This window comes from Poecile atricapillus, chromosome 2, assembly GCF_030490865.1.
Source record: "Poecile atricapillus isolate bPoeAtr1 chromosome 2, bPoeAtr1.hap1, whole genome shotgun sequence".
NCBI classification, from domain to species: Eukaryota; Metazoa; Chordata; class Aves; order Passeriformes; family Paridae; genus Poecile; species Poecile atricapillus.
In genome coordinates this window covers 98,322,864-98,335,537 of record NC_081250.1, presented here as the reverse complement: position 1 = coordinate 98,335,537, position 12,674 = coordinate 98,322,864, and the positions used below count along the sequence as shown (strand labels likewise).

At 38.3% G+C, this 12,674-nt stretch overlaps 1 protein-coding gene across 1 annotated transcript in view; it reads right to left on the bottom strand.

Annotated features, from left to right (window-relative positions):
• TMX3 (thioredoxin related transmembrane protein 3) overlaps window positions 1-11,660 on the bottom strand; it is a 29,127-nt gene extending 17,467 nt beyond the window's left edge. Inside the window, exons 1-7 of the mRNA XM_058831862.1 lie at window positions 11,584-11,660; window positions 11,310-11,364; window positions 6,868-6,907; window positions 5,719-5,842; window positions 2,212-2,257; window positions 1,141-1,221; window positions 187-286 (exon numbers count right to left, since the gene is read on the bottom strand). Coding sequence (XP_058687845.1) covers window positions 187-286; window positions 1,141-1,221; window positions 2,212-2,257; window positions 5,719-5,842; window positions 6,868-6,907; window positions 11,310-11,364; window positions 11,584-11,632 — 495 coding nt within the window. The 5' untranslated portion in view covers window positions 11,633-11,660. The remainder of the gene's footprint in view (window positions 1-186; window positions 287-1,140; window positions 1,222-2,211; window positions 2,258-5,718; window positions 5,843-6,867; window positions 6,908-11,309; window positions 11,365-11,583) is intronic.
• Between the last annotated feature and the right edge of the window lie 1,014 nt (window positions 11,661-12,674).

Here is a 12,674-nt window from a genome sequence, read left to right as displayed (position 1 = left end):
ACATACCTTATCTTTAAAGAGCAATTAGAAAACATGTTTATGGTGTAAGATTGTAAAAGCACTTTAATAAATGTAAAAATACCACCAAGAATTTGTTAGAAGCATGCATTTCAGTCTTTTGAAAGACTTTTAAAATTATTCCCTAAAATGCCAAAAGAAGTAACTTTACTTAATGGAGCTTCAAACCTTTAAAGGAGATTCACCACCAACATACACAAAAAGTACACGATGTCTCTTTTGCACATGCTCAAACATATGCTGGCTAGGAAGTGGCCTGATGAGAGGTCTGGAAAGGGAAAAAAAGACATAGAAAAATCTCTGTTTGTGCTACCTGAAAAACCCAAATAAATAAAAATTCACATGAAAATATCATACAGTTTTTGTGCTGTTTTTAAAAAAAAAAAATCCAAAAGGCAAATTAATTTAGTTTTTCAAGTTATTATTTTATACTAAAAGAAAAAAGAATATTCCCTCCCACCCTCCCTCCACCAAATAACATGTTATGTTCTTCAAACAGCACAATTAAACATGAAATTCAGATCTTACTACAAAACGCTGCTATGATGCCTTTTACTGGTCACAGAATCACAGACTGGGCTAGACTGGGAGGGACCTAAAAGATCATCTGGTCCAACCTGCCACCATGAGCAAAGACATCTTTCACCAGACCAGGTTCCTTAGAGTCCCACCCAAACTGGCCTTGAACACTTACAGAGATGGGGCATCAACAACTTCTCTGGGCAACTGGTTGCAGCGTCTTGCCACCCTCACAGCAGAGAGTTTACTCTTAGTATTCATTCGAAACCTATCCTCTTCCAATTTAAAACCATTGCCCCTTTTCCTTCCAGTACGGACCATGATAAAAACTCTGTCTTTCCTAGAAGATGTCTTTATATAGTGGAAGGCCACAATAATGTCTCTCCATTTGAGAAAATTCTGAGTGTAAGCACAACAGCCAGGAAATGTGGCCTTGGAAATAAATCATCTTAACTCAGCACCAGTCTCCCATGCACCTACACATTTAGTATATATAGTTTTTAACTTCAATATTTTGTTCTTTTTAAATAAGTCTTGACCCACCTCAAAGTCTCATGTAATTTTGAAGTCAGTAGAAGAAGTCTCTGAGAAGAGTATACTTACCCTGCCACTCTATTGGCAAATTCAATTATATCATCTTTGGTTCTAGGTCCTCTGTAGTTGTACGCCAAGTCACCTTTCAAGCTAGATAAATAGAAAGACAAAAAAAACCAAACAAACCAGAAAAATCAATATCTAAACTACATTCATACAAGTAAAATTTCTCAACCCTGACACGTTTACTACAGTCACCTTTCAGCAAGTGATAAGATGAAGATATAAAACTCAATAATGCAATACGATGGAATTATGGAATAAAAGCTTATTTACACGCTATCTGAATTACTGACTTGTTGAAATACTTAACATTCTTTTACACTTTTTTTCTTCCTAGTGCACAGCTATCATTTATTTTGTAAACAAACAGATCATTTAGAACACTTATTTATGACCATATTAAAAAGCCCCTTGAAAATGACAAAATACTCCACACTTAAACCAAACCAAACACACTCAACATTTATACTACTCAGGGGTAAGTCCTTGTAAAAGGAAAGCATATAAACTTCTTTAATGTTTTTTTTATAATTGAAATGTATCAAATAATCTGCAAAATCTTTCATATGTATGTATTAAGCTTCACTGAAGTGTTGGTCAGCTTATGGTACCCTGCTGAGAGAGGATGTAGCTTGCTTGCATCAGCAAAGTATTCAAGTAACTTTTACTAATTCTAACAAGCTTTCTTTGAATCCATATAGATTTAAGAAATTCAGAGGAATTTTCAATACCTCTGTATGCCATGAAAATTTTTCATCCTTAAAATTTATCAAGCTGAACATCTCTGCTTCCTATTTTGAGAAAACTAACTTGACAAGATTTATTATCACCTATTAGGAATATTATTTGCTTAAACCTGCTAAAATCCCCAGTATGTCCACAGTAAAAAGTACTCAAAACTACTGCGTCTTTATTTAATATGACATTGTACTGGACTATACATTACATGGGTTTGAGACTTCTAAATGGACAGGGCTATTTTTAAGTTTTGTTTTTATTTTATTTTATTTTATTTTTATTAGTTTTTAATTTCTTATTCTATCATTGAAATAAATTCGATAGGAAGGATCAACTTACAGCTTAATTGTTGGATAGCCTCGCACTCCAAATTCAGATGCAATACCTGAAAGAAATGCGTTAATGCCAAAGTGAACCAAGACTTTTTTTCCTCTCCTACTGTTTCTTTAAGCATGGTTTACTATTCACACCACATATACAAATAAAAAAATACCACTTAGCTCAATATGAATTACTTTACTTGCTTTCAAGGAAAAGCTTGCTGTTATTAAGCTACATCATTAAATTTTGGACTTCTGTCAGAGGTGGTGCAGGGTCCCAGGACAGCCTCCCAATTCATGTGCCACAACTCAAATGTCATGAGAATCCTCTGGACAGACATGCTTGGTCTGCTTTCACCAAAAGTAGCATGCATTGAATATGCACACACAATTGACTGAAAATATAAGAAGCGAAAATTAAGCATTGAGGATGAAGAGCTGTGAATACTAATGCTTTAAAGAAACATAGAAGACAATTAACTACTCATGTGCTAGAGTAATGGCTAACAAGAAGTGCAGTATCATACTTTTAAAATCATATTCCACACAAGTAAATGTCTATTGTCATGAAGATTACCAGAAGCAGACATTTTCTAAGCAGATACCTGCTGCTTACTAAAGTGGTAAAAAGTAAGACAACTGCAGAACTTTTTCCCCCACCTCAGATTTGCTTAAAACTTTCTATCTTGCTCCCATTGGAGGAGTACAATTTGCAACCACCCTTCCACTTGTGAACATAACATCTGCCACCTTAAACTACACTTTCCAGCAAATCCATTTTTTTCCAAATGTTAAACTACACAGTCTCAAAAAAAGATTAAATAAGTCTAAAATTGTGCCAATACTTGTGCAATTCCCTGTTGAATAATAACCCCTGACTCAAATAGAGTCCATGCTTGTTATAAAACCATTCTGAAGCTACCAAAGACATACCACAGCAAGCAGATGTTGGACATCTTGTGTGCAATGCTCTCAGTAAGAATTTAGAAATTTGGTTGTGCACCTGGATCAGATGCAAGTACCTGATTGCACAGCATTACAAATAAAACTAGCAATTCACCTACTGGCATCCAATCAAAGACAACTGTTCTAAGAAATAGGCATATGAGAACCAACTTGATTCTGACCCTTTTCTATTACAGCTCTACTACACAGAACTACAATGCATTAAAATGTGTATTAGAACATTCAATCACAAGAGCTGTCGTTTATTTCTCCTTGTACAGCTCTAGAAAAGACAATTTTTAATACTTTTTTTACACATTCCAGCCATGGGGATTACCAAAATTCTATCAACTTTGTGGAAATTATTAATTTACATTATCACCTCTACTTCTTGGTATGAAGAATACAGTACAGGCAAACAGCAACAATTGCATCACCCCTAGGTGTGATGTATTTCTCCTCTGCTCACACACAGTGGACTCCTGAGGCTAAACCCCCTGAAAATTCAACTGATACCACATCAGGTGACTGCTCTGTTGATGCAAGAGCTGTATCCTCATTCCACAGAGCTACCAGAGGCAATATTCACTGGATGATTTATATGTTCACCATATAAGATAAGATCTCAGCCCTCTGACATCAAGCTTCCCAAAGTTCAGCTCTTTCATACCACTTCATATTCCTATTACGAACACAAACTATGCAGAGCAAACCACTCATGTCCCTTCCTAGTGACACGTACACATTACAGCTGCATTTCCTTCTGACGTTTTCAAGACTGAACTACTTTGATTTCAGAGAATCTTTAGATTGAAAAGGTATTAAGCAGAGTTGACTTGAGTTTTTCATATCCAGATGTAAGATTTCCACGTTGAAAATGGAAGTATAAAACTATTTAAAAAGATTTATCATTACACCATGAAAACAGTAGCAAATCTGAGAACAAGAACTTTTCCAGGGCACAAAGGAACCCTTGCAGCTTTTAGTAATTTTTATATATGTAAAAATGACTAATATAACAAAAACATAGTACCAATTATGTTCTAGGTATAAAGTATAAGATTCCAGTAACAGGATGACAAATACAAATATTTCAAGGTAAGCTTTTATACAATTCATATGATTTAGAATTTTATACACTGGAATTTTTTTCTGGAATTTAAGATTTTTTACTGGAAATTTAAAGAACCATGAAATCTATTCCCAGTTTGGAAGTTACTTGATTGCATGAAATTGAAACTTCTAATTCTCCAGGTTTACTTTTCATAGAAAATAAGTATATTTAAGATGAAACATGAAGTCTTATTTATTTGGTTTTATAGAAAAGGATATAGACAATAAATTGGTCTTTGAGAAAAAATCATTTTAATCTCAAAAGACCAAACTCTCCAACATCTAAGTATCGGTGATGGAGAGAGATGGGGACAACTGACTTGGTGATCAGAATCCCGTTTTACTGTGGGCTACATAAGCTTATAAAATATTCTAGGAAGGCTACAATGATTGGGTTAAACACCATACAAGCATATAAACAAATGTATGCATATTTCAACATATGTTCAATCTTCTCCCTGTCCACAGGCTTGATTCAATCTTCTTGCCATCTTCAAAGCTCTATTTCCTCCTGCCAAGGCATTCTGGCTATCAGATCTCCTATGCTAATCAAGTCCAAAGTACTTTCTGATTTCACCATATCTAAGCATAGGAAAAACTGGAATACCACTAAGAAAAGTATTCTGCATAACATTTTAGGCATATACAACAAACCGGGACAATCAGATTTAATGGATATTACCTAAAAATACTACATGCATTTAAAAAATTTTATGACATATAGATCTCATTTGGGCCCCACTCCTCCCCATACATTTCCTTTTAAATATCCTCCTGGTTCAACATACATTGAAGTGTAAGTAAGAAACACATAAACACAAAGGAAGTACTGTTAAGCATTCAACAATCCTCTCATGTCTACCAAAACCACTTCTCTGAGTACCAAAGGTTTAGGGTTTTCTCTGAAAAGATCGATACATATGAAAGGCATCAGCAAAAGAAAAAAAATACTGAAAGTACTCAATTTGGTTCTTTGCGAAGACATTTACAGAGAAACATGGGAAGAAATTGGCTGAGCAGTGATCACTGATGTAATGAATTCACTTATCTCAGCAGGCTTTGTGTAACAGTTTCAGGACCGATTACCTGAAATGAGTAAGAGCAAGAACACAGGCACTCCTCCGGCAGTAATAGAAGGAACCTAAAACTGGATGCTCTCAAGAGACACACCACATAAAAATGCTTACATAACAGTACTCTAAGAGGCATATCAAAAGCAGATCTTTGAAAAGCTATTACCTTCCATTTGTCAGGAAGACTTCCCTACTCAAGCAGAAAAAAATGTGATAAAAAACACATACTACAGCAAGTTGTCACTTTTGGAAAGAAAAACAATCAGGAAATTTTTCTACAATCATGGTTTGCGTATTTGTGCTATGAAACAGAAGAACAATAACAAGAAAATAAACTAAGAATAGCTTCAAAACAGAGGCTGTGATGAAATTACCCCTAAACAAACCATACTTACTAGAAAAGGAAGTTGCATCCATCTTCCCAACTTTTACTGGAGAACCCATGTTTCTCATTTCTATGCCCACTTCATTCCACACAGGCTCTAGTTTCTTACAGTGGCCACACCAAGGTGCATAAAACTGAGAAGCAAATACATTTCATTAAAAAAAAAAATTAAAAAAAAAAAAAAATGTAGAAATTGATTCTACAATTAACCCTCAAATCATTAGCAAGACTTCTTTTCCAGTCATGGTACTCCTCATGTTTTAGTAAAATTGCAAGTTAGTTACAATGTTAGCATGACAAACAGCATTTATGATTTAGTCCTACTTTTAATATGAAAGCACAAGTTTGAAAAGAATACATAAAAATGCTGCAATATTATATGATTTCTTATTTAGGAATAGACTGCATGGTAACATTTGTTTTGAAAGTTAAAAGGTCATATAAATATCCAAACTATCCAGAAATACAAATTTGTCAACAGGCAGAAGATATCAATGTTTTGGTATAACAAGATAATGCCACAATTTAACAAAAGATTAATTTTGTTTTGCTATACACTACTGATAACTCCAAATTAGCACATATAGTTTTTCCCACTCAAAAATCACGAATCTGGATAATACAATTTTGAGAATTATAGTACCTATCTGGGTAAAATTAATACAATTTTAAGAACTCATTCACAAACAAGCTCAATGTTTTTAAAAACCCTTTACCCCTGAAGTAAGGAGCACTGAATCTTTCCAAATAATTTAGAAAACTAAAAAGGCTTTCATATATTTGATCTTCCAGTGCTAACAGAAGTCTAGAACACAAATCAACTGATGTAATACATGAAAGGAACTATAAAAATTCTCAACAGAGGTTATCACCTCCTGAGTGTGTTAGGTAATCTGCTTTCCTTTTTTAAGGACTGCAAAATATAGACTGAAGCCTATTCAGCAGGCTGTTCAGTAGTCTATTCAGCCTATTCCTGCTTCACCCTGAACTGCAGACAGATTGCTTATCTATCCTGTCAGAATTACTGCCATGAAGTTTTTCTGCATCATGTACAAACAATTTTCCAAACAATGAAGCAGCTTGACTACAGTGCATAGTGCTGTGCATTCTGTCTTTTGACTTCCACCAGCAGATCTTCCCGTTTTTCTTATATACTCACATCTACAAGCCAAATATCATCTTTACGGTTTTCTTTAAACCTAGAAAGGGAAAAAAATGAAATCAATAAATTATGTATCTGAAAATAAAATAGTGAAGTGCATGTGTAAAACAGGCAAAGACTAAAAAAAGGTTAGTATAAAACTATAGATACAAGATTTCTGTTTTGTTTCATTCTTTGAGCATGGAGAAACAGAGAGGATGCTTATTTTTTAGTATAATATTGCTCTGTACATGATACTACACATACAGCTGTGCCTATTAGGTTTCTCTAACTATTTCCTAAGACAAAAAAACAAAAAAAAACCCAAAAAAACCCAGCAAGAAATAAGAACTCGCATCAAAACACAAAGATTCTTGATTAGCATGTGCTATCTAGGGGGAGGAAGTATTTTGCAATTGTCTTAGTTATATTAAATAAAGTTGTCGTATTTTTATATATCAACTAATACAGACTCTTCGAGCATTGGTTTAAATTGTTAATCTCAGCTTTAGTATATGTAAACTAACTAAATTATCTTTAATATTGTGAAGCAACTTGAGCTCAACCTCCTTAAACATTCTACTATAGGTATGTCACTTTATAGTTCTATTGAAGTTGCACACAACCAAAAAACCAACTTCATGGAATAAAAATGGTCAAGTTATTGATAAAACTAAGCTTGATAAATCAGAGTTCTTTGGTACCTCCCAAAACGCTGCTTACGCATTTCGCTGTTGTCACTACACGATAATATGGATAACTGCATTAGTTAACTAGCTCTATGTAGATAATTAAATTAGCTAGAACTTTAACCTAAGGTTTACTTTTGTAAAAGACAGGCTTTATAAAAGTGACTAGGACTGGAACTAAAGTCACACGCTATAACATACATGATACAACATCCTTACTGCACCACTCTTCGTGCAAAATTAGATATTTACATATAATTATACAGCAAGTGTGGATCTACACTCTAAGATCCAATTAGTACAAGGTATAGCCCAACTTGTCAGTTTTCAATATGCAGCATGCCTATAAATGGTTGAAAAGCAGTAGGCAAAATTTATTATATTTCTTTAAAGTTGAATTTGTAATAGTCCATAATGGTCTTAACAAAATATTAATGCTGATACTGGCTTACTCTTTGACAAAAATAATTCAGAAATCATGAATACAATCTAATTACAGTGTTGAATGTTTGAAACTTAGAATTGCAGCACTTCACTGGTAAATTCCAGCCTATTTTATTGATGGCACACCAAGGCCGCAGTGCCTGTACAGCAGCAGGGAAAGTATTTGCAGAGACTTTGCTATGGAACTGCTAAAGGAAAGCAGCATTTTTAAGTCACAAAACTGCTTAGTTGACAACCTCACTAAAAATTCACCTCACCACCCTAAGCACTACAGGTCTAATGAGAGAACCAGTGAGAGCCCAGCATCTCCTGAAGACTCAAACAGAGCCACAGCTAACTTCCAATTACAATGCCAAATACAAATAATTGGCTATGATGCAAGAGGCAAAAAGTAGTTACTGAATCCTAAGATCCTAGGCCGTGCTTCAATTTAGAATATCACTTTTTCTCTGTATAGGAAGAATTTACAGTTAAATTTTCTCCTTCCTCTGCCACAGTACAACTGTTATGAGAAGTTGTAAAGAGCATTAAAGTACTGAAAAAGGTAGACCACAACCTGGCCAGCAGACAGAAAGAAAAGAGAAAGAGAATTAAACATCTGGAGGCTGAGCTTTCCAACAGAGTTTAATAAGTTTGACCTAATATGGTATAAAAAATACTGTAGTTTTTATAATATAAAATTTCAATGTATTTCTCATCTAAGCACCTATTTAACCAACTTGCACAGAAACTAAAATCTGAAGTTTAACAAAACCCCAACCATCAAACTCACTCTAGCTTTGCTAACGTCAATGATTAAATTGCTAGACAATACTGAGAAAGTTCAACACACTGCTGTGAAGAAATACAGAAATCTCTCCAAAAACGAACAATCATTTTCTGAAGATGCTGTTTGTAGGCCCTATAAATATGTTTTCCAAGCTCAAAATTTCAGTGTCTCTTTTTAACTGTCCTGTGCAATCCTCTATCAGCTAACACAAACACAATCACACTGGTGGAAAGGTGGTTGTAAGTGTTGCATGTCCTTGAATCAAAATTATTTGTCTCAAACCCGTACATCTTCCCAACTACATGATTAAATGCTGTCTCAGCCCCCACTTAAACCAAGCACCCCACTCAAACGAAGCACCCCACTCAATCATGAACAGTTAAAAGAAACCAGCATGAAGCAAAACTGTACACCAAGGTCAGAATTCCAAGTGCCTCAAAACAACCCAGCTGCTCTATCTATTCCTTGCTTCCCACTTGCACCATTTCTGATGCTTCTGAACCTGTTTTGAGTCACCCCACAGACAGAAAGACACTTCCTTTTTAATTCAGGTTACTAATCTGCTTCATTATCACACTAGAACAAGTTCACACCCATCACAAAATGAGTACTGACCTGAGGCAGCAGATCTGCTATCAGAGCAGCACAAGCCAAGAGGAACCACAGCTCCTTTTGTGCACCCCTCCTGCAGCCCAGCAGGGCACCTTTGTCAGCTCTGCTACTTGTTTTCCTTTGTCCTGTAATCTTAAAAAAGGAACCTGTGCCTCCTACTAGACCACACTGTCTACAACCACTAAAATTCGAACAGAACACAAAGCTTTCAGCAACAGCAGAACATTCATAATGTTTAGGCATCTATAAAATGGAAAACTTGAAACTTCACCAGTCACTGCTCCCCAGTTTGGAGCAAAATTAAACTAAAATTCAAATTGTTCAAATTAAACTTTAATTTCAATTAAATTTAAATTGTTTTCCTGACCTGTCTCACCACTTGCCAATCAGCTAAAAAAAATTAAAAAAATTCCCCACAAACCTTGTCCTGAACAATTCTCCAAGTCTTATTCTCAACTGCAAATACAGGCGTCTGTATAGTTTTGTAATCAAAAAATCCAAGTGTTCTAAAATAAAATTTCCTTTTATCAGTTACTTACAAAAGTTATGTGACAATATGTTTTAAAAACAAGCTTTGAAAATCAAGTCCAAACAGTTCCCATGCATCACCAGACACTGCCGTGTCTCTCCTGAGAACTCCTTCCATATGTTCCCATCCCCTCACCCATAAAAACACTATGCCTCATCTGATCTTATGATTAACAAGCAATATTGTAAAAATGTGACTGGTTTCCTCTCAGTTTAGCTCTTTGATACAATTCATAGTGGATTGAACCCTCATGAAAACATCACCTTTAACTGGCTGAATTTATCCCAAGGTAATCATCTAATGCCAGCTTCTCCTCCCCCGCCAGCTATTCTCCATATCTTCTTTTTCAACTCCAATAATTGTGCTGCTTTGTAGCACTTGATATAAACCTGCTAATATGACAAAAAAAACCCCAAAAACATTTGGGTAATTTTCTTGGGAAACAGCAACTATGGACCTATGAAACTGCTACAGCAAACCAGCACATCAACACTGACACTACACAACCAAGTTCATGGCAGGACTACCCACTTCAACTCCTGCACAGTCTCAGGAATAATTCTGTTGTTAAGGCACATTTTTACACAAATATTACTGGCACTTCCAGAAGCCATGAACTAGTCCTGCAGGCTTCCTTCTCTCTTCTGTTTCTGACAACGTGTGAATGCACGTTGACTTGTTCTCCCAAGCCCTTGTGGCAGCCATGCTGCAAACTCTAATGAAGACCTTGGTTAAATGCAATCAGCTTTCATTTGGGGCAGGCACCAACACATCATTGTATTTACCCTACCAAAAAGAAAGAACAAGCAAGGAAGCCCAAGAACACTTCTGGCAACATCACCAGCTTTAAAGAAGCTGCAAAATGTCACTGTTTCTCAGCTTCATTAACTGAACCTCCTTAATAGGTGAGACTGAGGAGAGACCTCATGGGAGTCTACAATTTCCTCAAGAGAGAAAGCAGAGGTGCAGCAACTGAGCTCTTCTCTCTGGTGGCCAGTGACATAACCCAAGAGGAAAGCATGAAGCTGTGTTGGTGAGGTTTAGGTTGAGTATCAGGAAAATACTTTTCATCCAGTGGGTGGTTAGGGTCTGAACAGGCTCCCCAGGGAAGTGGTCACAGCACCAAGCCCGACAAAGCTCAAAAAACATTTGGACAACTCTCTCAGGCACATGGTGTGATGTTTTGGGAGTCTTACGCAGGGACAGGAACTGTACTTCAATGATCTTTGTGGGTCCCTTCCAACAGAGGATATTCTATGATATTTCAGGCCACAATTTTTCTGTCCTTCCTGCAATAAAATAGCCACAGTCTTTTCCAGTGTAGCTTTCTTGACAAGCACACTATGCACAGTCTGGGGTCATGTTCCCCGTAAGAAGACAGTACCTCGGCAATTAGGCAAGACATCCCAATACTTACGACTCATCTAGATCCTCCACAAAACCCGCACCTGACGCCACCACATGTGCAACCACTGCGAGGCAAAGGAAAAGCGTTCCGTGAGTGATGTCCGAACCAACCCGGGGCGCTCACCCACACCAGCTGACGGGCTCCCTCCCCTCCTGGCCCCTCACGCCCCCAGCGCTTCCCTCCCCTCCTGCCACCCCAGCTCTGCCCGCCTCCCATCCGCACCGCTTTTCCCCCCTCTGCCCTGCAGCCCAGCCCGGCGGAGCTGACGCCGCCCGCCCGTCACCTGCCGCCCAGAGGAGGCAGCGCTGCCGCCCGCCCGGCACCGCTGCCATGTTGACAGAGCCGCGGCACGGCCGGAAGGGGAAGCGCCGACCTCTCCCCACGGCGCAGGCGCAGAGCCGCGGGCGGCGGGGCGGGCTCGGGGCGCAGCGGCGGCCGCGGCTCCGATTGCGGGTTCTCCTCGCTGAGGGGCGGGAGGGGGGGAAGAAGGCGTGGCGCCGCGGCACAGTGGTGGAACGCGGGGTGCAGAGACTCTGGCTTCTGCCCAGCGGGGAGAATCTCGTTCAGTTGAATCGGTGCTCTGCTTCTTTGGAAGGATAAGCCTCGTCCTCCCTCCACCTCCACGTGTGCCGCCTGTCGTGTTGCCGGCTGTCTGCCGTGGGGAGAGCTCAGCCCCTGCCCTGCTGCTGCATCAGCAGCCTTCCTTCTGCAGGGGCGGAAACTTTAATGTCCGTGTCATGTCCTCCTTCTTTCAAACCTGTTACAGTCTTCCCTACCTTCAGCTACAGTGTTTTTTCTGTCAATTCAGATCTGCAGGTCCTGGTAGGGCAAGTAGTCCTGCTTGTTTAAAAACCTCAATTAAAGCAGGTCTGGGATTGTTCAGCCTGGAAAAGACAATACTCGGGGGAACCTTATTAATGTTTGTACATACCTGAAAGGGGTAGCAAATAGACCAAGGCTGGGCTCTTGCCAGTGGTGCCCAGTGATAGGACAAAAGGGAATGGGCATAAAGTGAAACAGAGGAGATTCTCTCAGACCACGAGAAAACACTTCACTGCGAGGGTGATTTGAGTGCTCCCCACCAGCCTCCCACCTCAGGGATACTCATAAGCCACCTGGACATGGTCTTGAAGAACCATCTCTAAATAGTTCTGCCTGAGCAGAGGGTCTGGACCAAATGGCTTACAGAGATCCCTGCCAACCTCAACGACTCTGTGATTCTGTGATCTATCCCATTTCAATTTTGATTTCTGTAGTGTAAACTCTTATCCTTTCTCCCTATACTAGAATTACTTTCCTCAGCTGTACATGCAAATGTTTGAGATCTTTGTCGGAAAAGGATAGAATCTTTCCAGGGACCATCCAGTTCCTCTG